This window comes from Hyalella azteca, unplaced genomic scaffold, assembly GCF_000764305.2.
Source record: "Hyalella azteca isolate HAZT.00-mixed unplaced genomic scaffold, Hazt_2.0.2 contig3057, whole genome shotgun sequence".
In the NCBI taxonomy this organism is placed as follows: Eukaryota; Metazoa; Arthropoda; class Malacostraca; order Amphipoda; family Hyalellidae; genus Hyalella; species Hyalella azteca.
In genome coordinates this window covers 25,096-51,523 of record NW_025933311.1, presented here as the reverse complement: position 1 = coordinate 51,523, position 26,428 = coordinate 25,096, and the positions used below count along the sequence as shown (strand labels likewise).

Genomic DNA, 26,428 nt, shown 5'->3' with positions numbered 1-26,428 from the left:
CCGACATCATCCGACCGACGATAACTGAAGCCCTCATCTCTACGCATTGGACTCCAGCTATCAATCTCTAAACTACCGGATTATCTGAACTTTGAGATTGTTTCAGAGTTATTTTCTGGTTCCAAATTTTTGTGTTGTGCCATATTAACTTGTATCATTTACTTATTTTCATCACAAATACATTATTCAACGCTTCCTATAACTTGGAAATGAATGTTGTTTCATTCGAAACGTCGTTAAAATATTAAAATTACTTCTTGAAACATGCCTTCCGATCCAGTAACGTCCATTGTAAGAATTGTTCAACCCAGAAAATCTTAATCAATGAAATCTCTCGTCATTAATCTCACGAGTTGCTATAAATAACTTCTATATACTAGTTTGCGATCACAGGGTACACTTCACTTCTTTTGTTCAAAAAATATTTCGAGTTTGTTAAGAAACATTTTAAAGCCTTTTCTGTACTTCCACTTTGATGCATGATGCTGGTCCTTCCATTATTCATAGACCTGAATTTTTTTCATGACTTACACTATTTACATGTCTTTCAGCTCCACTGACTTGTCACTATTTGTCGTCCAGCTCCTTCATGATGCATTGCAAAATGAAGGATGAGGGTTATATGCGAAAACTCATATATTATTTGAAATTTATTATTTTAATCTAAAGCTCATTTAAAAACATTATTAGCGCATTAATTATATAACGATTAAAGCGATGAAAGCTGATGCAATACAAGGATTATTAAAGCTCAGGTGGAACAAGTCTCAAGCAATACTAGGTTAAACTGCCAGTGTTCAATACATAAATTTGCTTCGCACTTCTTACGAACTACATATAAATCAATATTTCATCATTATCAACGTTCTTCGATATGCATAACTTCTCAATCAAACTAAATTCAGGTTCAAAATCAAGCTCTGGTGCTAGTTGAGACCAAGTTTGTTTGATAACATTTGCTTCGATTTTTCAAATAAGTCGAAGTGGCGCTATATAGAAACGACCTCAGCCTTCGAATGTTGTTGGAGGATTGGTTACATATATCAAAAAATTTATGAATAATGATTCAATATTGGATATAATCGATTATTTATGTTCATAATATTAATAAATGTTATAGAGTTAGACCGACCTGATGCTTTACAAGAGCGTGGCTGCACTCGTTGCTCTCAGGAACGAGCTGAGGGAGGAGCCTCAACCTGAGCACGAAGCGCAGGTGTAACGAAAATTGAAACGTGTTCTTTTTATCTTTCCGACACATGCAACGAGCTTCTTTGTTAGAACAAAGAAGTTTCTTCTTACGCATGCAGCAAGTGTACGCAGTATTGTAGTGAATAGATGCCGAACATCGCCATTTGAAGCATATGAACGGAGTTACACGTGGAATTGGGATTCTATGTAGTGTGTTTGTTAAATCGCACTTATGAATGTACCAATTTTAAATATACATTTTCACTAATAATAAAATCCGGCTGGTGATGTTTCCATTCACAATCTCTCAGCAGAAAAAAGTGTCCATGCACAACGTTATCTCCGATCAATAAAATAGAAAAAGAAACGAACTAACACAGAAAAAGACCATATTTTTATTAAGTCACGTGAAAGTCATATTACAATGGCATCGTTTTGCTGATCCCCGCCAGTAAAGAATCTTTTTTTAGTTCTTATTCGGAAAAAGTAGTAACGTCTCCTCGTTCGAATAATATTATAGAATCGAAGTCTACGTATACTAACATAATGAATGTTAGTACACGTCGACTTGCAGCGCACCTGTTTAACTGTTTGTACCGCCCACCACTTGCCAACCCTCAAGACAATTGCTCACATTCGAGGTCTGATCAGTTTTCTCGATAGCGCAGTTGAGTGCAGAGCTGAAAAGCTGCAGTGAACAGGTGAGAAAGTACTTTCACTCTTACAGTCATTGGATTTATATTTAACACTAAAAATAAGCTGTTTAAGTCAACTTGATTTTAATTTAAAGACAAAATAGTAACCGTTCACTGTATGTGTTGGTTTCTGAGGATATTTGGTGTACAGAAGAAAGAAGGTTGATGTGGGGTCTTTCCTAGTTGAGAGAGGGAAAGCTCATAAAAGAATTTGTTACGTGGGTGTCTAACTTTGATCGAAATGTACTACTTAAGGCGGCGATAAATGGTTTTAGATTAGTTTATTTTTATGTTTCGTGGAATCAATTTTAAAGGAATGAAATACCAATAAAATATATTATTTTTTTCGTGGTTTATATTATATACATAGTATAAGAATGAAACTCGAACCAAATTCTTTGCTCGAGATGATTGTACGCATTTCTATTCATACGCTAGGCCTGCACGCATATTAAATTCATGATCACAATATATTACGCGGCCTAGATGAGACCACACGGTCTACGCGTGCCCAAGTGGGATGATATCTCAGGCATTTGTGACTTGTATTTCGAGGTATTCATTAGGAGAGGACGAAGTTAACGTTGCTGTTACATTTGATGCAATTCATAAGTGACGACGGTGACGTCCAATACTCCAATAATTATCAATAAGAACGGTCTTTGGACGGTGGGTGATTCTGAATCGAGCTTCAATCTTACAATTGAGATTTGAAGAAAGAAGGAAAGTTGCAATCAAAATCATGTACAGATCGAATGTTTAAAATTTTGAACTGGGTATATTGATGAATTATCTTCTGATTGTGTCTTGACTGCAATTATTATTTCGCCAGAGATAAGAGTAACACATAAGGTCATGTGTCAAGGGTGATTGAAGCTTAAATTAATGAAGTAAAATTCCCTAAACTCTAATACATGATATCTTGGTCAAATATTTATATATATAAATAAATTCCTTTTCTATCGCATAATATACATATATGACTTTTCTGAGTTGAAATAACCTGCTTAACCAGCAAAAGAAACTTATTCCTTATTCCCCTGCCGGTATTCCCTTGCACTGGAAACTAGGCTCGACGAGCTGTGTTTGCTCGTGTCTCAAATGCTGAATGGTAGTTATTCTTTATTTTAAATGACTTGCTATGCGAAGTTATGGTTCATTAAGTGCGGTGTAGAATTAGTGGTCCTGATTTTATTTAATTTTGTGTTTTTGGAATGGAAATGTTGACATGCATAAAATTTTGCTCGCTGTGCAAAGAGATCTCTAAAGCATTGGAGTTTGGACAATGTGTGCCCTAATCGATTACACGGTATTTTATTGCATTGAATGTTATCCTCTTCTTTCCCTCAGGACATATTCCACGGAAGTTGTGTACGCTGACGTCGCCTCGTGATTCGCCCTTTCCTTCTTCATCAACTCCTCACGCCCCCCCGGACCGCAACGCCGTAGCCATGAAAGACGCGTCCAAAGCCTGCGCGGTGATCTTCCTCGGGCTGGTGGGTGGCGGGGCAGGCTTAGGACATCGGGTGGGGGTTGCGGGGCAGGCTTAAGACATCGGGTGGCGGTTGCGGGGCAGGCTTAAGACATCGGGTGATATTCATTACGACCTAACGGTGATGTTTCGCTTGTGACAATTTTGTAAATTTCACCTTCATTCGAGAGTTATATGGCGATACGGGCCGAAATTCGCAGTAAATTTCTTCTAAACTACTGAACAGATTTGAATGAAATTTTGAATATACATTCCTAACTACCAAATGGTGATGTTTGGCTCGTGAAAATTTTTTCGATTTTGCCTTTGTTTGAGAGTTTTTTTTTTAATTTCACCGTCATTCCTGATCTCACACTTCTTTATTCGCCCGAATCGCCGGGTAACTTATCGCTTAAATTCGCGGTGATCAAGAAATTTCTCAGAAAACACTGAACAGATTTGAACGAAACTTTGTATATAAATACCTAACCTCAGCAACGGTGATGTTTCGCTCGTGACAAATTTTTTCTATTTTGCCTTCGTTCGCGAGGTATGCGGAGAAACGACCGGGCGGTTTAATCATGAGGCGTACACGTATAGCCGTACAACTCGCCAACGAAGGCAAAATCGAAAAAATTGTCACGAACTAAACGTCACCGTTGCTGAGATTAGGTATTTATACATTAGGTTTCGTTCGAATCTGTGTAGTAGTTTAGAATAAATTTCTTAATCACTGCGAATTTAGGCACGTATTGCTGTTTAAATCACGAATGAAAGTGAAATGAAAAAAAATTCGGGAACGAAGGCAAAATCGACGAATTTTTCATGAGCTAAACATCACCGTTAGTTAGTTAGGAATGTAAAATCAAAATTTCGTTCAAATCTGTTCAGTAGCTTGGAAGAAATTCCTTGTTCACTGCGAATTTCGGCCCGTATCGCCATAAGCGAGGCATGTTTTGGAATAAAAAAGACGTGCACAGATATCATAATAATTTTACTTTTACATGAAAGACTGTACCTTATTCTACTTTTCTACTTAATTTCCGTGAATAATGAGGTACCAGTTTTCAAATACTCTCCAGATCAAATTCTGCCACCTGACTTGGAGGTGAAATTCTGCTGAAATTCTGAATTCTGCTTAAATAGAGGTGAAATTCTGCTGAAAAACGCCTGAAATTTCTTCTTCCTGACCAGTTAGGCGGCAGAATTTCAGGCGTTTTTCAGCGAAATTTCACCTCTATTTCAGCAGAAGTCAGAATTTCAGCAGTATATCACCTCCAAGTCAGGCGGCAGAATTTTATCAGGAGGGTATTCAAAAACTGGTGCCACGTTATGACAAGTGCCTCAATATTCACGAAAATTATGTAGAAAAGTAGATTAAGGTACAGGCTTTCATGTAAAAATAAAATTATTACGATACAGGTGCAAGTCTTTTTTAATTCCAAAACGGTCCTTACTTAAAAAACATGCCTCGTAACTCACGAATGAATGTGAAATTCAAAAAAATTTCACGAGTTAAACATCACCGTTAGGTCCTAATGAATACGTGTACCAAGTTTTATCGAGTTACGTTCATTAGTTTGGGAGATATTCCTTGATCATTGGATCTTTTAATTAGCTGTGAGACCGGCCGCGAGTCCGGCCGTAAATTTGTCCGAGACGTAAACCCAGGAGAGGTTCGAAAACCCAGATCTGGGTGGAAAAACCCATCGCTGGGAGCCGTGAACAATGAAAAACCCATTCGCCCTAAGACATTGATTGTGTAGCAGGTCGTCGCTGTACTGACGTAGACCTTGATTGTGTTACTGGTCGTCGCTGTGCTGACGTAGACCTTGATTGTGTTTTATTGTGTCGCAGGTCGTCGCTGTGCTGACGTAGACCTTTATTGTGTTGCAGGTCGTCGCTGTGCTGACGTAGGACTTGATTGTGTTGCAGGTCGTCGCCGTGCTGACGTAGACCTTGATTGTGTTACTGGTCGTCGCTGTGCTGACGTAGACTTTGATTGTGCTGCAGGTCGTCGCTGTACTTACGTAGACCTTGATTTTGTTACTGGTCGTCGCTGTGCTGACGTAGACCTTTATTGTGTTGCAGGTCGTCGCTGTGCTGACGTAGACTTTGATTGTGTTGCAGGTCGTCGCTGTACTGACGTAGACCTTGATTGTGTTGCAGGTCGTTTCTGTACTGACGTAGATTTTGATTGTGTTGCAGGTCAGTAGACCTTGATTGTGTTGCAGGTCGTAGCTGTGCTGATTTAGACCTTGATTGTGTTGCAGGTCGTAGCTGTGCTGACGTAGACCTTGATTGTGTTGCAGGTCGTAGCTGTGCTGACGTAGACCTTGATTGTGTTGCAGGTCGTCGCTGTGCTGACGTAGACCTTGATTGTGTTGCAGGTCGTAGCTGTGCTGACGTAGACCTTGATTGTGTTGCAGGTCGTCGCTATACTGACGTAGACCTTGATTGTGTTGCAAGTCGTCGCTATACTGACGTATATAGACCTTGATTGTGTTGCAGGTTTTCGCTGTGCTAACGTAGACCTTGATTGTGTTGCAGGTCGTCGCTGTACTGATGTAGACCCGTATTGTGTTGCTAGTCGTCGCATCGCTGACGTAGATCTGATCAAGTTCCAGGTCATCGTATCGCTGACTTAAGTATTGCTTATGTTGCAGGTCGTCACGGCGCTGACGTCAGCCGAGCAGGAATGCAGAGCTGACACTGGAATGCCCCAGCAGGTGAGTTCTAGCAGAGATTATCGGCCAACGCAAGACAAAAAGTGTGGGTAGAAAATGTGATTTCTCACAGACTCACAAACAATTTTATGAAGGATTATGGTAAGTCATCCGATAACCTCAGGATACAGGAATATACTTTATATTTCCTTCCGATCAGCTGTTACCAGACGCAACCCTCCCAGCACCACCGCAGTCACTCTCTCCTCAAGCCATCTCTTCTGTCCCTCTCCCACCCACACCTCTAACGCCTCACCCCTCAAAACCACAGCCGACTTCTTCCCATGTACCACCGCCACTCTTTCCTCATCCTCTCCCAGCCACAACACAGCCTCATCATCCGCACTTATTTCACTCAACAAAATAATCTCCCACCCTTTCCTCACAATCTTCTCTATCACTCTCCTCAAACGCCTCCTATTATGCTCTCTCATAGACAATCTCTGCACATTCCACGTCACAATCACTCTCTCACTCCTTTGCCTCCCATCCACACCTCCATTCACAACGTCATCCTCTCCCTCTCGATCTCTCCTCCTCCTCCTCCGACTCTCGTGACGCCTTTCCCTCCTCTCTTCTCTTCGCCTCTCTCCCACTCCCCTCCACCCCCTCTAATGGACCGGAGTCCAATCACCCTAAGGACTGCTGCCAGCCTGTCCAAGACGGCTCGACACCGTCCGGCAGGTACCGATGCGGGCCCCCGAGGGGCCCTCGCCTCGAAAGTATTTAAAGAGGGGTCCGGGGCGGCTACTCCCTTCTTCCTCTGCTGTGAGCGGGGGGGTGTTGAGCATCTCCCCTTGTGGCTTGATCCCACATTGCCCCCCGCCCCCTGGTGGATCCTTTGCCGCTCCAGGGGCCAACAGCTGCCGGCCCCGGGCGAGTTCCCCTTGCGCCACGGAAGGCGAACCACCGAGCAAGGTGTCCCAGAGAGCAGTAACTGTCCCAGAGAGCGAGAGGCAGTAACTCCTCATCATCATTTTCATCTCAACGACAACTTCCATCTTACTCGTCGCGTCATTCGCCATCATCTTCATTTTCACTTGCACTCAGCTCATCATCCATTTCATCAGACCGCTTGAGACCCCTGACTTTCCGTATTTAACTAAAAAAAAATTTACCCTTGAATTCCGATTGACCAACCAGAAATGTTCCAAATACTCGTAACTTTCAAAGAACTTAACGCACCACTTATTCGACTGACCGACACTGCTACCGGATTTTACGCTGTCACTTACGACACTACTGTAATTCATAAAAAGACAAAAGAAAAACGACAGAAGAATTTAAAGAAATCATCCTGACTCCCCGTACACTCCCCGGCCTCGGAGCCAAACGGAACTTTTTATCACAGCAACTCGACCAAGAAGTAGGAAACCACGCCGCTGACGAAATCAAACATGAAATTGCTATTCAACAGACTTTGTTACACACACAGGACGTCATTAAAATCAAACACTGCACCAACTTTATCAAAATAATTGCCACAAACACCACAGTAGCCCAAAGCAAACTCACAAATGGAATTTACATATACAACACTAAAAAACATTACAATGCGAACAAGAATACTACACACACCTACTCATCTGGTATAAATGCTACAAAATAGATGACCACTCCCTCTTGCTCTGAATGAGCCGCCAATCGCCAATGCACTAACACCTACAAGAAATGTCTAAACTGCCACATTCTAGCCGCAAACCGTCCCTACCGTTAACAAAAAATACAATGCAAACTGCAATCACAACAAGAAACAATAAAAAACAACACAAATTAAACATATGTATGCATAGCAAAACATGCGATCCAACAAACAACATACCTCGACATAACCTGACGCTGCCTGACAAGACATAAGTAAAACTGACAGCAAAATACTCGAAGCACATATCGCCAGCCTCTCTCGACAGGAGGGGTGCGACAGCATACTATCCAAATCATTGAAGACCAACTACGACAGAGACTCCGCCAAAATATTAAGGGGGAGGTTCACCTTCCGGAAAAACTTTTTTGTTTACGGACGGATCACTCTGAAACTTGGTACACATATGTAAAATAGAATCCTAAGACATTTTTGTCCGTGTGATTTTTTCGGAAAAATTGATAGAAAATGTGAAATTCATAGAAAATGAACAAAAAAAGGGGTACTAGAGAAATCTATCTCCTCCTAGGGTTTTGAAGCTACAGCGATGAGTCGTATACCATTCTATTTGTAAAGACCATACCAATCGAGTAACGAAATCCGAGTTTCGATTTTTGCCTTAGTTTTTTCTTTTTACGCATTTAAATTTTTTTCATTATTATTTCTCATTCCTCCCCCCCCTTCCCCCCATTTTGAATCCAAACTATGCATAAATCTAAAAAAGGGGCTTCGTTACTCGATAGATATGGTCTTTACGAATACAATGGTATATGTCTCATCGCTGTAGCTTCAAAACTCCAGGAGGAGATAGGTTTTCTGTGACAAAAAGTTGAACTTTGCAGGACGGCGCGACAACGTTCCACGCGCCTTGAAATAGTCACTCAATTTAGCATGGAGACCAAACTACAGGCTTCTGTAGCTTAATTCCACTCAAGGATGCTAGCAGCGACTTGCAGTACACCTCTCCGTACGAAGCGAACAGGGTGACTGAGCCTTGATGCCAGATACACCTATATATGTAGTCTTAGCGAGTGAATTACCTCCCATCTATTTAGTGAAGGAACTCCACCCCCCGCCCCCATTTAAAGAGCAGCCGTGTACGTAAAAATTCGCGCACATGGATCGCAGTGGTATCGTTGAAAAGCTCAGAATGTCAGCTTTAAGACTAAGCACGTAACTGCAGCACAACTCGAGTGGAAACTATATTTAAAATGCTCAGCAGCTAATTAACTTGTATCTAATTAGTGAAGAACTCCCCCACCCGCCCCCTTTAAAGAGCCGTCATGTAAGTAAAAATTCACGTACAGGGATCGCAATGGTACCGTTCGATAGGGCAGAATGTTTGCTATAAGATGATACTAAAAACCGAAAATGCCAAATCCGAAAATTTTAGGGTGAACCTCCCCCTTGAACTTTTTTGCAAACAACCTGAGACCGACACTCCGGACACCATGCTTCAACCTCCAAACAAATTTATTGACGACGACGACATGAGGCGACGACACATCACTAAACTTAGCAGAAGGGCAGACATTTGACGAGATCCTTCAGAATGTCCCTGTCTTCTTGACAACCAAAATCCATTTCGAAGAACGCGACCCTAGAAAATGAAGAATTAGTGACGATCAAAACGGAGAATTACCCATTTCAATGCCGGAACTAGAGGGATCAATAGCTCTTAGACTATTTAGATGCAACAGTGACCCCTACCCAATCCCGCTGTCTCTCACAACAGCTCGTACCTTGAAGAACTGAGAAAGAACGAATTCGTACCGAAGCTCTCGCTGAAAGACCTAGACTCCTCCAAAAGAATTGATGATTTGAGATGAGAGACAAAATTACGTTCAACAAATCCACAATCAACATCTTCCCTCACGACACCTTCATTACCATGGACACACACAACCATAGAAACAACCATCACCCTGTTACACTGCTTTTGTACAACAGTTGTACATTTTTTTGTTCTGCTCTTGCCGGATTGCTGATTGATCATGACTTGTTTACTGTCCCTGAACTTGAACCTACTACACAGTTTGTGATCGATGGTGGCGTCAAGAGCAACTTGTTCGCGACGTGCTCCGCTCTCGCCAACACCGTCGTGGGCGACCTGTTCTCCATTGACCTCGGAGGCGGCAAAGAATACGTCAGATTTGCCCCCAAGAATTTGCTTGCTGTTGATTGGGTGAAGCTAAACAGCAGCGGCGCATCGACGGACATCATCGCCTGCTCGGCCGCCGCTTTTGCGAGGAGTGAGTTGAATTGCCCTCGGGCACAATAGCTGCGAATAAGATTAGGCTTATTTCATATTTGATTGTAGTGAATTGCATACAAACTTGTTTATTAACGAAATTTTGTTCATAAATATTACTTCAGTTACATATTTGATTCAAATAAGTTTTAAAATGGGGGCCCCCAAAGTTGTATTTAAGTCTGCTTGATTTGTTAATGATTGGCATATGCCTCAGCCGCATATAAGTTTGATTAATAAAAACGTGATTCAAGTATATATGATATAAATATTTGATTTTATTTCATATAGCTGGTTTTGTAAACGCTTGATTCATCTGAGTTTGATGCACGTTGTTTATTTGAACTTTGTTCAACATATGAGAGTTTGGTTGGACGAAATTTCGTTTACTGGATGTGCGTTTTAATGAAATATTCCTGATTCAGTGTGAATGATCCAAATGAATTCGATTCATCAGAATTGTATTCAAATAACTTTATGTATGTGTGACTTATGACCTTACCTTATGACCTTATGATGAGTTTAGGACGTCGTAGTCCAAGGTCACGCTGATGCGCCGCCTTCGTCGTCCTCCGTCTCCGAGTCGTCGTCGGATGTAACGTTGGACGTGTTCCGTCTATTTGCCCTCATTTGGGCCAGCTGATGCATTTAAGACTTTGGGTGTGGGGTTGCGGGGCAGGTATAAGACTTCGGGTGGGGGCGGCGGGTCAGGTTTAAGCCATCGGGCGGGAGTTGCGTGGCAGGTTTAGGACAACAGTTTGGATGACGGGGCAGGTTTAAGAAATCAGGTGGAGGTTGCTAGGATAGTCTAAGACAGCGGTTCCCATCTTTTACAGGCTGGCACCCCTTTTGGCTCCCCAGTGAATTTCTAGCGCCCCCTCCCTCCCACAGACACATATAAAAACAAACGCCTTTTTCTTGATATTTAGTACGCTGCAATTTTAGAAGATAAAGGTCAAACACAAATGTGTATTTCACAAGTAGAACCCCATATAGTAAACCAATATATTTTTTAGCAGATTTAACTGTTGCAGCACTAAAATCCCAGCACGTTTCGGACAAATTTACGGCCGGACTCATGGCCAATCTCCAAATTCAATTATCAAAGAATATCTCCCAAACTAATAAACGCATCCCGATGAAACTTGGAACTCGTATTCATTACGACCTAACGGTGATGTTTCGCTTGCGACAATTTTGTAAATTTCACCTTCATTCGAGAGTTATATGGCGATACGGGCCGAAATTCGCAGTGAATTTCTTCTAAACTACTGAACAGATTTGAATGAAATTTAGAATATATATTCCTAACTACCAAACGGTGATGTTTGGCTCGTGAATTTTTTTTCGATTTTGCCTTCGTTTGCAAGTTTTTTTTTCATTTCACCGTCATTCCTGATCTCACAGTTTTTTATTCGTCCGAATCGCCGGGTAATTTGTCGCTTAAATTCGCGGTGATCAAAAAATTTCTCAGAAAATACTGAACAGATTTGAACGAAACTTTGTATATAAATACCTAACCTCAGCAACGGTGATGTTTAGCTCGTGACAATTTTTTTCTATTTCGCCTTCGTTCGCGAGGTATGCGGAGAAACGACCGGCCGGTTTAATCATGAGCCGTATACGTATAGCCGTACAACTCGCCAACGAAGGCAAAATCGAAAAAATTGTCACGAACTAAACGTCACCGTTGCTGAGACTAGGTATTTATATATTAGGTTTCGTTCAAATCTGTGTAGTAGTTTGGAATAAGTTTCTTAATCACTGCGAATTTAGGCACGTATTGCTGTTTAAAGTACGAATGAAAGTGTAATGGTAAAAAATTCGGGAACGAAGGCAAAATCGAAGAATTTTTCACGAGCTAAACATCACCGTTCGTTAGTCAGGAATGCAAAATAAAAATTTCGTTCAAATCCGTTCAGTAGCTTGGAAGAAATTCCTTGGTCACTGCGAATTTCGGCCCGTATCGCCATAAGCGAGGCATGTTTTGGAATAAAAAAGACGTGCACAGATATCGTAATAATTTTATTTTTACATGAAAGACTGTACCTTAATCTACTTTTCTACTTAATTTCCGTGAATAATGAGGTACCAGTTTTCAAATACTCTCCACATAAAATTCTGCCGCCTGACTTGGAGGTGAAATTCTGCTGAAATTCTGAATTCTGCTTAAATGGAAGTGAAATTCTGCTGAAAAACGCCTGAAATTTCTTCTTCCTGACGTAGATCTGATTAAGTTCCAGGTCATCGTATCGCTGACTTAAGTATTGCTTATGTTGCAGGTCGTCACGGCGCTGACGTCAGCCGAGCAGGAATGCAGAGCTGACACTGGAATGCCCCAGCTGGTGAGTTCTAGCAGAGATTATCGGCCAACGCCAGACAAAACGTGTGGGTAGAAAATGTGGTTTCTCACAAACTCACAAACAATTTTATGAAGGATTATGGTAAGTCATCCGATAACCTCAGGATATAGGAATATACTTTATATTTCCTTCCGATCAGCTGTTAAGAATGATTGTATCTTGTGAACGAAATAACTACGAATGGTGAGTAAACAAGAGACGACCGCTGCCAGCAAGAGGTCTTAGTCACTGAAGGCATCAGAGCAGGCGCTGTAAAGTTTAAATATGAACAAATAGGGTCAACGAGAGACAGAAAACGTTATAGTAGATCACGAACAGCGTTTCATCAGCTCAATATGTTGGCCCGGAATTCAGCATCTTGCCGCAAATCTGAGGTAAATTTGCAAGAAACCTTATATTTCTTTCACCATTTCCCGACAGAACAATTTTTAGATCTCTTTTAGTGGATAAGAATTATGTTCAGTAATTTTAGCGTAAAGGAGTGGCCTTGGAGGCAGCGACCATGAGAGCCGCTGCCTTCTTGGTTGCTATCAGACAGAAAAGCAACAGCTCTCACAAACCTACTCAAGGTGAAAGTTTGTGAGAGAGGAGGCAGACTTGGGAGAAAGGAGGCAATCTTGGGAAAGAGGAGGCATTTATGCCTTCCTCTCTCCCAACATAAGATGCACCTTTTCCACGCATTTTCAAGATCATCCCCTATATACTCCTTAATACCTTATCATACAATCTCCAAAATTTCATAATCCGAACTGCAGAAAGTAAAAAAAATCACGATTCATCATAAGCGCACACTGTCCGACCTTCACAAATAATTTTCGAACAATGCAGCATTCCCCCCCCCTCCCTAAGCATAGCAATCCATCAACAAGTTCGCAAACCCTGGTCCACTAACAGAGCACATGACCCATGGATCTTCAATCGATTCAAATTTTCTCCAGACGTCATTGCAAGACAACACCGACAGTTTCAACCCTTCAAATACTTGCACAAGGTCCGCCATTACACGACGGGCTAGTTATTCTTTGATGACGGTTGTCCCGATCACTTTTACGTACAAACGAAACTCTCCGTGAGTGACTCGCAGTTAAGACGAGACTGTAGACCTAACAGCAAAGCCTCCAACCCTACGTATTTAGATTGGAAGCTTTTAAGCCGTGAGTGTCACTAGGAACCACTGACTTAAATTGTTTGCCTCTGTTTCTACTGTTCTTTTGTAACTGCACTCCTATCAAAATACAAGCGTTTTCGCTCCCTCCCCTCTCTTTACTCCCATGCCCCCTCCTCCAAGGGGCACCGCGCTGCCTCGAACCCGACGAGCTTGTCCCAGAGAGCGAGAGGCAGTAACTCCTCATCATCATCTTCATCTCAACGACAACTTCCATCTTACTCGTCGCTTCATTCGCCATCATCTTCATTTTCACTTGCACTTAGCTCATCATCCATTTCATCAGACCGCTTGAGACCCCTGACTTTCCGTATTCAACTAAAAAAAAATTTACCCTTGAATTCCGATTGACCAACCAGAAATGTTCCAAATACTCGTAACTTTCAAAGAACTTAACGCACCACTTATTCGACTGACCGACACTGCTACCGGATTTTACGCTGTCACTTACGACACTACTGTAATTCATAAAAAGACAAAAGAAAAACGACAGAAGAATTTAAAGAAATCATCCTGACTCCCCGTACACTCCCCGGCCTCGGAGCCAAACGGAACTTTTTCTCACATCAACTCGACCAAGATGTAGGAAACCACGCCGCTGACGAAATCAAACATGATATTGCTATTCAACAGACTTTGTTACACACACAGGACGTCATTAAAATTAAACACTGCACCAACTTCATCAAAATAATTGCCACAAACCCCACAGTAGCCCAACGCAAACTCACAAATGGAATTTACATGTACAACACTAAAAACATTACAATGCGAACAAGAATACTACACACACCTACTCATCTGGTATAAATGCTACAAAATAGATGACCACTCCCTCTTGCTCTGAATGAGCCGCCAATCGCCAATGCACTAACACCTACAAGAAATGTCTAAACTGCCACATTCTAGCCGCAAACCGTCCCTACAGTTAACAAAAAATATAATGCAAACTGCAATCACAACAAGAAACAATCAAAAACAACACAAATTAAATATATGTATGCACAGCAAAACAAGCGATCCAACAAACAAACAACATACCTCGACATAACCTGACGCTGACTAACAAGACATAAGTAAAACTGACAGCAAAGTACTCGAAGCACATATCGCCAGCCTCTCTCGATAGGAGGGGTGCGACAGCATACTACATACTATCATTGTGTAAATCATTGAAGACCAACTACGACAGAGACTCCGCCAAAATATTAAACTTTTTTGCAAACAACCTGAGACCGACACTCCGGACACCAACTTCAACCTCCAAACAGAATTTATTGACGACGCCGACATGAGGCGACGACGCATCACTAAACTTAGCAGAAGGGCAGACATTTGACGAGATCCTTCAGAATGTCCCTGTCTTCTTGACAACCAAAATTCATTACGAAGAACGCGACCCTAGAAAATGAAGAATTAGTGACGATCAAAACGGAGAATTACCCATTTCAATGCCGGAACTAGATGGATCAATAGCTCTTAGACTATTTAGATGCAACAGTGACCCCTACCCAATCCCGCTGTCTCTCACAACAGCTCGTACCTTGAGGAACTGAGAAAGAACGAATTCGTACCGAAGCTCTCGCTGAAAGACCTAGACTCCTCCAAAAGAATTGATGATTTGAGATGAGAGACAAAATTACGTTCAACAAATCCACAATCAACATCTTCCCTCACGACACCTTCCTTATACCACGGATAGACACAACCATAAAATAACCATCACCCTGTTACACTGCTTTTGTACAACAGTTGTACATTTTTTGTTCTGTTCTTGCCTGATTGCTGATTGATCATGACTTGTTTACTGTCCCTGAACTTGAACCTGCTTCACAGTTTATGATCGATGGTGGCGTCAAGAGCAACTTGTTCGCGACGTGCGCCGCTCTCGCCAACACCGTCACGGGCGACCTGTTCTCCATTGACCTCGGAGGCGGCAAAGAATACATCAGATTTGCCCCCAAGAATTTGCTTGCTGTTGATTGGGTGAAGCTGAACAGCAGCGGCGCATCGACGGACATCATCGCCTGCTCGGCAGCCGCTTTTGCGAGAAGTGAGTTGAATTGACCCCGGGCACAATTTCCGCGAAAAAGATTAGGGTTATTTCATATTTGTATGTAGTGAATTATCTTCAAACTTTATTGACGAAATTTTGTTCATAAATATTACTTCAGTTACATATAGTTGATTCAAATAAGTTTTAAAATGAGTGCCCCCAAAGTTGTATTTAAGTCTGCTTAATTTGTCAATGATTGGCATATGCCTCAGCCGCATATATAAGTTTGATTAATTTAAATTTGATTCAAATATATATGATATAAATATTTGATTTTATATAGTAAAAGCTGGTTTGTACACGCTTGATTCATCTGAGTTTGTTGCGCGATGTTTATTTGAACTTTGTTCAACATATGAGAGTTTGGTTGGATAAAATTTCGTTTACTGGATGTGCGTTTCAACAAAATATTCCTGATTCAATGTACATGATCCAAATGAATTCGATTCATCAGAATTGTATTCAAATAACTTTATGTATGTGTGACTGAGGCATATTTTATTATTGTATGTTACATTTATGTAGAATTTATTCATGCATGTTGTATTCAGGCTCGTCGTATCCACTTAAGTTTGATTCAAGTATGCTGTATGCATGCCAGTTTTCATTATTTTAGATTATATTGTTTTATTAATTAATGTGTTTTATAAAACACTATATTATGTGTTTTATTAGATTAATTGTGCCTTTAAGTATTTTTAATTCGTATATGTTCAGTATACGAATGTTTGATTCTTGTAATTTTATTCTATTTCAGTAATCAGGATGTTATATCAATTCAAGTCTGTTAGATTTCCATGAAAGTGAATAATAATAGTTTCTTCATGTGAGTTTGACTCACGCAATCGTTCCTCCTTAGACGCTCCCATGTTCAAGATCAACGGCTCCTGCTACGCCAGCGGCAGGATAGTGTACGGCGTCGAGAACGACGAGCAGGACTGCGGTGACGCGCCTGCTGAAGTTGTCTACGTCATGACGCCTCGTAAGTTGTCTACGTCATGACGCCTCGTAAGTTGTCTACGTCATGACGCCTCGTATGTTGTCTACGTAATTGTTCATTGTAAATTTAGTGTCCTCGTAAAAATTTTTGAATCTCAAATCTCTTATTCTAAATTTTTGAATCTCAAGTGAAATAAGAGTAAAGCCACAATAGGCAGGAGCAGATTGTGTATGACGGTGTTATCCATGTTATCTAGGAAACCGAACACAAGCACACGATCCAGCAAAGACTTCAAAATATAACATGTGACGCTATGCCCTTTTACTTATAATATTATTGTGAAGAGGGTGTTAACTTAGAACTGGTATCAGGTATACACGGTAAAAAAGTAAGATACAGCGAATTGTGGTTGAATGACCACCGTCCTCCTATGAAAGGCCAACCACTGACTTTAATGTTTGCTAATAAAACTACACGAGCTGCTTAACTTTTTTGATTCGAGATTTCTTAACGTCTGACGCCCACACTAAATAACATTTTTTCGTTTATTTAATTTGAATTATGGGAAGCCGACCCCTTGCCGTTGAACCTGCAGCGATGTTGAATTTAAATTTATTAGAAACCAAGTAACCAGCAAAAAATTTACCAGGTATTTAAACAATTCTAATAGTCTTCATCCCTCTCGCTTGATGCTCGAGACGATTTTTTAAATCCATATCATTATAAAAAAATTACAACAAAATGCATGGCCTCTAATTTCAGCTCCACGGCGCCTGTTGGAGAACAACGTATTGAACTACTTATGTTTACAGTTCCAGGAGATCTGGTCGGAGACACCTTCCTTTTCTACAACGAGTCCTCGTCTGACGGGTGCATCCTCAGCAACAGCAACAACACAGGTCACGTCTTCAATGGTCAGTGAGCTGACTGCAGAATGATGAAACTATTTTAGATTTAATGTGTGTACGGATATGATTTAATTTAGACCAACCGGGGGCCCTCCGGGGCTACTTATGTAGTACTGTTCAATGGCGCTTTCTCTACACCTGACGGATCAGCCAGCTCTGCGAAGTAAACGAGTGTCACTAGGAAAGTGTGACATATTCTTAACCGTGACTCTGCTTAAAAAATTCTTTTGAACATAGAAATGCATGAAAACCAATTACCTGTAATTTCGCTCCCTCTTCCCCTCTCTTCCTCTCCACCGTTTTTGGACCCTCCTCACCCTCAGAACCAACTTGTCCAACTCAAGAAAATTGTCGTCAGAATACCGACTGATTTACTAAAAAATGTCCCTACGACTTTTAACGAACTTGATGCCCCACTAATTTGATTCACAGGCTCGGCCACCTGATTTTACGCCACAACTAATGACGCGACTGCAATTGACAAGCTTACTTCGAAAAAGCTGTAGATGCATTTTCATAAAATCAACATAACTTTTATCGTATACCCCTGACCTTAAAACTGCTCGAAACATTTTTGTACGACAGCTTTACAGAGATGTAGGAAGCCGCACCACCGACGAAATCAAACATGAAATAACTACACAATAAAACTAACTACACATACAGGACATAATAAAAAATAAGCGCTACACTCGAATAATGAAAATCGTAACCACAGGCACTACAATAGCCCCATATATACATACAAACGTACTTTGAATGTAAAACACTAAAATAACGCTCTCACGATGCGAACAGGAACAGTACACAACCTACTTATTAGTTTAAAGTGTTACAAAATAGAAGACCACCTTCACACCAATCCGCATCCCCACTCCCACTTGCTCCGAATGCGCCGCCTATAAGATCGCACTTATACCCAATGCACTAACACCACAAAAAATACCACAACGACGGATGCAAAGCCACGACGGACGGATGACAACACCACTCTTGAAGTATTCAACTACAAGGTACTTACGAGTAGCTACAATAATGACAGCACCCCACACTCCGGTTCTGTCCTAGCCATTATAGGAGACTCATATCTTGCAAACTTCAAGAAAATTTTCACATTGAAATGCTCTCAATTACAATTGACGCCGCCATCACTGCATGAGCAACGCACAACTCACCACGTACAGACCACATCAACTATACAGACGTCTAACAACTCTTTAACAGGTCCCCATCTCGTTTACCTACTTACAGACATAAAAACAAACACTAGGAAACAGCTTCTACAACCATATAGGAAGACAATTACACACACTAGTAATCCGCGAAAATGTACCCACATCGGCCCTCACTCTCCAATTCTCATCACCCACAGCAGCAAGTCATCATCAGGCATAAGCAACATCATCAAGAGCCAAACATGCAAGTCAACAGACCAACCAATACAGCTCAAATAAAATTGCCTGCAATTATACTAGAAGCGCACACCGCCCGCCTAGCACGATTATAGAAAACGACAAATAAGTGACGAGAAGTACAACAAATCGCCTATCTTAATGCCAGGTCTCAACGAAAAAATATTCGTTAGACTGTTTAGGAGTGACAATGACCTCAACCCAATCCGTGAAGTCCCTCACAGCACCTGGTACTGTGACGAAATGAGGACAAAGAACTTTGGACTGATTCTCTCGGTTAACTACCTGGACTCTTACAAAATAATCGTCTATACTACTTGCGACGCAAAAACTAAAATTCAACAGACCTACATATCGAACCCAGTGGAAATCTAGTAGCTATTTCAAACAATCGTCAGTTTGGAAAAGATCCGGTCGAAGGACCTGTTTTCAGATCTCCTGTGGACAAGTCATGAAAAGTACAAGAATCGGCGACAGGCCACATCAGGCCTACTCTTCAGCGCCGACATCACTATGTTTTGTCATGTTATGTTATAAGCAACAGAAGGCATTCCACAACACTCACATACAGTGGGGAAAATAAATATTTAGTCAGTTACCAATTGTGCAAGTTTTCCCACTTAAAGAGATGAGAGAGGCCTGTAATTGACATCATATGTAGACCTAAACTATGAGAGACAAAACATGAAAAAATGAGACAGTCATTTTATCGGACTTCATTTGCAAATAATGGTGGAAAATAAGTATTTGGTCTCCTAAAAACAAGCAAAAGAGACTTCAATTTCCCCCACTCATTACCCGTATTAATGGAACCTCGTTTGAAGTCGTTAACAGTATAAATGACACCTACCCAAAACCTCAAACAGTCACACTCGCAACTCCACTATAGTGAAGATGAAAAGAGTTATCGGAGGACAACAGAAATCGAATTGAAGACCTACATCAGGCTGAGAAGACTGAATCTGCAATAGGCAAGCAGCTTGGTGGGAATAAATCTACGCTGAGAGCTATAGTCAGAAAATGGAAGACATACAAGACCTCTACTTATCTGAGTTATCTCCCCCGATCTGTTTACAATGAATTACAGTTGCAAGTTGATCTTGACAGGTTAGTGGACTGGGAGAAATGTGACAGCTGCGTTTAATGCTGACAAATGTAAAGTAATCCACCTTGGCAAGAACAAAGTTCAGCAAGATTACAGTATGAGAAGACACGGTTGCAACGACAGTGACGACTTCGAAGTCTACAATGGAAAAAGACTTATGGGTTAATGTCGACAATGAGTTGAAAATTTCTTATCATATTGAAGCTCAAGTTAATATAGCCAATAAATGACTTTGACTGATCAGACACTCTTGCGAGCTCCCAGATGCAGAAGCGATGAAGCTGTTGTTTGTCGCTGTCGTGCGCCCGATCCTAGATTTTGGAGATGCCGTGTGGTCACCAAATCTAGAAAGTGTCAAAAATTTAGTCGAGAGTGTTTAAAGACATGCAACAAGGATAATTCCGGGATTAAAAGGCAAGCCATATGATGAAAGATTGAAGATTATGAAGCTTCCAAGCCTCAGTTATCGACGTCTACGTGGGGACCTCATTGAAGTATACAAGTATACCAACGGTTTATACAAGGTCCCAGAAGGAGTCCTAGAATTTGAAACAGGAACCAGCACCTCGGGCCACGGCTATAAACTAAATACTGCGTTGTAACACATCCATGCGACAACATTTCTTCTCGCTTCGAGTCACCGACATGTGGAACAGCCTCCCTGATAGCATCGTAGAAGCTCCGAGTATGAACGCCTTCAAGAACAGACTAGACGAAGCTTTGCAGGAGCATATGTTCAGTCTTGAAATGCCTATAGCACCGGATCCCTCTTAGAACCAAGTCACGAAAAGTACAAGAGTTGGCTACAGGGCCTATTTCTTCAGCGACGACAATTCTATTCTATTCCATTCACAAAAAAAACACATTCAGGTTACCTGACTGACACAACAGCATCCATCAGAATGTTGATAATCACGTTTGTTCTCCATAACAACTCCTCACAATATAGCCTCAGGCATCAAAAACATCTAATTACAAGTAATTTAAATTATTTAAGGGGATTCGTTTAGAAGGGGATTCGTTTCGTTCAAATACTACCAATATTTATACATATAAAATTATTTTAGATATTATACTTAAGAATGCAAATATTTAAAAAAAAACTAGACGTGCTAGAAAAAAACAACGCCAGTTACGAAATTAGCAGCAAAAATGCTTTTCGACCCAAACAAAATGATTTCAGAACCACATTTATTTTCTCTGTTGACCAGTGATATCAATGGGAATAATCATTCGCGTATTTTTGCTGGTTACAGGGATTCTGAAGAAGTTGGTCGGTTGGTGTCTGGAAAAAATAATCTAAAATGGTGCGAAAAAATATACAAAAACTTATAATTAAATTATTATATAAACTCGTAAAACAATGATAACTTACTATGTAATTACTACGTAAATACTTGAATAAGTACTATCAGCTGATAAATTCTGAATCGCGGATTTTATTTTTCGCGGCCTGATCTGGGTAGGTAACACCCGCGATAAATGAATGATTAATTTGACTTATTTTCAGATGCTAAGAATACCACGTACAACCATGGACTGATGCCGCAGAAGCTGACTTGCTGCAATAAAATAATAGCCGGACATTGCGTCGAGGTTGCGATGAGAAGTAATCCTCCTGACGACGAAGAATACCTTTCGTACTGCGAGGCCAAGACTCGGTGCGAGGCCCTCGGTTTGCAGCTGGCGTCCTACGAGTTGCAGGCCAACCCCGATATTCAGCAGTACGCCAAAAATCAAACAGCCCAAAGTAGTGAGTTGTGATCTACCTAATATGTCTTGGGCCGTACATTGTGTATAGTTTGAAATTCTTACCAGGAAAGCAAAGACAATACCACAAAAATTCACCATATCTTTATAAGAGAAAACGTTTCGGAGTGTAGCCCCATCGTCAGTTCATAACACAAAATTCTGTTCAGAAGTTCAGTCCTAGAAACACAAATACAATCAATTAGTAAAGTAAAATGCACTGTCAGGTTTCAAAACGGAAAATAAATACATAAGACATGAAATTAACGCTGGCAGTTCTACAGCTCCGCCCTCAATGTTCTGCGACCCTAGAATAAATGTTCTGCGACCTTATATTTTATATGGTTTGCTCAACATTCATAAGTCTGATTTTGCCTCTAAGTTTAAATTTCGGACAATTTTTGCCGCATACCATACGCCTAGTTATAAACTTGCCAAGTTCTTGGTACCGGTTTTAAACTGTCTCTCGAGTAACAAGTGGTATACTGCAAACAATTCTTAAACATTTGTAAACCGCCTAGGGGATTTTACCGACGTTCAGGACCTAACTATGGCCTCTTTTAACGAAAAAAATTTGATTACTAATGGGTCTCTTCATGAAACCATTGAAATTTGCCTGAATTCTTTGTTTCAGGATGTAACAGACCTAGTTATAGGTTTGAAGCGTAATTTTTAAAATCTCTTCAAGAATTATCTATTCTAAGCTCTTTTTTCATATTTTCTGACAAGTTTTACCAACAGATTGACGGTTTGGGCATGGGTCTTTCGCTCGGCCAAACCTTTGCGAAGATTTTTATGCTTTTCGCGAGGTTTCTTGGCTGTCCAATTGCCCTCTTGATTTTAAGCCAATATTCTACAACAGATACATTGATGACACTTTTTTAATTTTTAAGCAAACCTCTTACGTCAAACTCTTCTTCGATTACCTAAATTTGCAACATTAATCCATCAAATTCACCATGGAGCTTGAATCTAACAATAGTCTGTCCTTCCTCGATTGCAATATTACTAAATCTAATGGCCACATTAAAACTTTTGTTTTCCGAAAATCGCCCTGCACAAGTCTCAGTACCAGCTTTTTAGCACAATTTCTCATTTATGGAAAAAAGGCACTATTGTGCTCGTCATGTCCGTCCGCCCGTCCGTGCCCTCACAATCACTATATGCGTGGGACACTATAGAGGCTGTACTAATCGCAATGAAAATGATTTATGCACGAGAAAATGCGCTCTCTGACACTCACTGCAGTGAGTATTGATCTAATTTTTTAGCTTTGTTCGTTTCTATTTAAGATTAATGGTCTTCAAACACTTTTAAATCAGGGCTTTCGTATTTATTCTACTTACCATGCTCTGCACGCTGAATTCAAATTTTCACGAAATATCTTCTCGCTTAATGGATTTCCGACTAATCTTGTATATACCCAAATAAAGAAATTCATGTCCAAGCAGTACAATGAGGTTGCTCCCGAGCGCGACAGTAGGAATGTTGTTTATTGCTCTCTTTCCTACCTCAGCCCTGCATCCGAAACTATGTCAAGGGAGCTAAAACTTTCATTCTCAAAGTACTTCCTAAATGTTAATCTTCGTGTATTATTGGTGAACAATTTTTAACCGGTTATTTTTTTAGGTACAATGATATCTTCCCTATTCAAATGCGAGCGCCCATAGTTTATAATCAGAGTTACGCACGATATGGATCTGCGTACCTCTGGATAACTTCTCGCAATCTTTATTCTAGGGTCGCAGAACATAGAGGGAGGAGTTCTAGAACTGATCACTTACTATTGCTCCACCCTCATTCGGCTGTGCACCCTCTCGCCGAGCAGTGTGATGTTCAAATTTCTGATAGTGACGGGTTTAGCTCTCACTGCCGGTGTTTCCGATCTGCGCATTTAGAATCATTTTATATTTTTAAACAGAGGCCTAGTTTAAATTCAGCTTTTAGCTTTTACCCACTTGAAATTGTAAATAGATAGGTTTTACCGGTTAAATTTTTTGTAATATTTACTTAACTATTACTGATTTACCTGTGTTCTAGAATTTTCGAACTGACTATGGAGCTGGACTCCAAAGCGTTTTTTATCAGAATAGTATGAATTTTTGTGGATTTTTTTACTGTTAAGTTATTAGTAAGCACTAATAATCATCACAAACACACAACGGTACGACTTCATACCCTAAGGAGCACTATGAACAATGTTGGAACCCCACCATAAACACGGTCTTCCTTCAAGAAGCGCGTAAAACCTGGTCCGCCATTAAACTAAATCACCCAAAGCACTTCAATCGACTAGCTCTCTTACTAATGAGTAATGACATTACAAACAGCACTGGGCAGGGTGGCCAGTGGTTAAAGTTCAGTGTACCAAGATTGACGCAGAGAGGCACGGGTTCGATCCCAGCTCTGTGCGCCAGTTTCTGGTCAGAATCGGCGAGGAGGCCGGGCGGTTAAGCACAGCAAAATTGTAGCAGTGAGTTGCGAGTTCGAGACCGCAAAATGCTGTGAATGTTCTGTGATGTTAAGAATTGGCGACAGGCCTACTGCCTAATAAACGCTGAAACCGCTATTATTATTATTTATTATTATAGCACCAGCGATTCGAAAGTTCCAAATTTCAAGCACTTGGCCCCCACCTCTACCCATGTACACATATCCACTACTCACACAAACCAAAAGCATCTACACGACGGAACATGCCGCACTTGTAAGTCAGTTATAAATGGACGCGTAATAGTGCAGGTATCTATATTCTGTTTACTGACTGACGAAACACACCGAGAATGAATCATTAATGACGAGATTATACGCTTTTTATCAACATAACTGCTGCCTACCCAACCACCCTCATGAGTATCGCGTGACTCGCTTACCTCAGAAACCACCCACATCATCATCACCACATCATCGCCCTCACCTTCATCATATCATTCCTTTCGAAAAAAATAATAAAACACTAAAATATTTTTAAAATACAAAACTCATGTATGTGGAGAGTGCACATAAGCTTTTTTTACCTAATAGTACTCGAATATGTACATAATGTAAACCATGAACCGTCATCCTCCCATTCATCCTCCGCGCAAACCTTGAAGAGCCCTTACGGGTTCCTTTCGCCTCTCAAACCAACCCATACACCTTCAGACAACCTAATTATGCTCTGAGCGCCTATTCACGTATCCAGCTTCTTTTCCATTTCTGGCCACTCATGTTGTATTACTTTCTTTTCATGAGGTACCGCGCTACCACCACAGACACTTTTAAATCATGCAACTCGACTTCCATCTGTCTTTTCCATCCATTTTATATACTAATTTTGAATTAATTATAACTAAAAAATAACAATAAGAGACCAGTCTAAGTAATCAATTTCTATGATTAACAGGTTTCTGGATCAACACGCAACGTGGAGAAGGGGGCTACTACATCTGGCTTCCCAACGGCCAGAATAATACTATTCGTTATGTAGGCGAACCCGAACCCGGCAAAAACTGTGCTGTATATGCCCCCCTTTATGACATTCTTTATGGGATTGATTGCAAGGATGCAAATACTTGTATTGCAGCCCTTTGCATCGGCCCCAACACATCCCTGAAGCAGTGTTGAGGCTGTCATTGCAACACACCATTTTCTCGATTTTTCTTGAAATTTAAGCCTTGCTTGAAGAATGAAATATTTCATGGGCATTCTTACGGTTCCCATTTGTCAACAATTCTAAGTTACCTATAGCCTATTCAGATTTTATCTTCAGGAGGAAATATTTCTCCATGCTGAGATATGATGCATTATTCTGTCTCGTCAATGAGTTGACGGGATTTATTTTTTGCTGAGCCAATATGGATACGTTCTGACACTAAGAACTGGCGAGGAGCTAGCAGACGTGCACTGCAGTTTTCTGGCTGCCAGTATGTATTCGTTCGGACACTAAGAACTAGCGAGGAGCTAGCAGACACTGCAGTTTTCTGGCTGCCAGTATGTATTCGTTCGGACACTAAGAACTAGCGAGGAGCTAGCAGACACTGCAGTTTTCTGGCTGCCAATATGGATACGTTCTGACACTAAGAACTAGCGAGGGTCTAGCAGACACTGCAGTTTTCTGGCTGCCAATATGGATACGTTCTGACACTAAGAACTAGCGAGGGTCTAGCAGACACTGCAGTTTTCTGGCTGCCAACATGGATACGTTCTGACACTAAGAACTAGCGAGGGTATAGCAGGCATTGCAGTTTCATAGCTTTTATGTCGATGAACCTGTAGCGCTGCCATTGAGTCGCTTGTTTCTGATGTGCGAAGCCAGTTGGTGTTCAGTGTAATCCGAGACATCAAATGCTGTTCAACAAAAGTTTACTCGGCCAAGCATGATCATGAGAGCTTGTTAAAATTAACCGACATAGAAAAGTCTAATTATAGGGTGTGTTTTGACGAGTGTGTTCCGACGAGTGTGTTCAGACGAGTGTGTTTTGACGAGTGTGTTCCGACGAGTGTGTTCCGACGAATGTGTTCAGACGAGTGTGTTCCTGTCTCTTATACACATCTAGATGTGTATAAGAGACAGCTGTCAACCCAGGCATTTGCGGTGCGACGCTTCGAATCTCATATATGACTAAATTAACCATGGCCTTTGCAGCCTTCAATTAAATGCAGTTTTGTGGCATCATCTAAAGCTCATATCCAGAATAACTTAATTACGTAAGTCCCTTTGGAATAAAATGTCGGGCTCTGGAATTATATCAACTAAATTTCAAGCTTTGTAT

General features: G+C 41.0%; 1 protein-coding gene across 1 annotated transcript in view; it reads left to right on the top strand.

The window, feature by feature from the left end:
* The window catches only part of LOC108669211, a 37,966-nt gene extending 12,230 nt beyond the window's left edge, over positions 1–25,736 (top strand). The window contains exons 2-8 of the mRNA XM_018156512.2: positions 3,237–3,382; positions 6,024–6,086; positions 9,761–9,977; positions 16,420–16,542; positions 17,313–17,414; positions 21,436–21,678; positions 25,060–25,736. Coding sequence (XP_018012001.2) covers positions 3,237–3,382; positions 6,024–6,086; positions 9,761–9,977; positions 16,420–16,542; positions 17,313–17,414; positions 21,436–21,678; positions 25,060–25,280 — 1,115 coding nt within the window. The 3' untranslated portion in view covers positions 25,281–25,736. The remainder of the gene's footprint in view (positions 1–3,236; positions 3,383–6,023; positions 6,087–9,760; positions 9,978–16,419; positions 16,543–17,312; positions 17,415–21,435; positions 21,679–25,059) is intronic.
* The last annotated feature ends 692 nt before the right edge of the window (positions 25,737–26,428 follow it).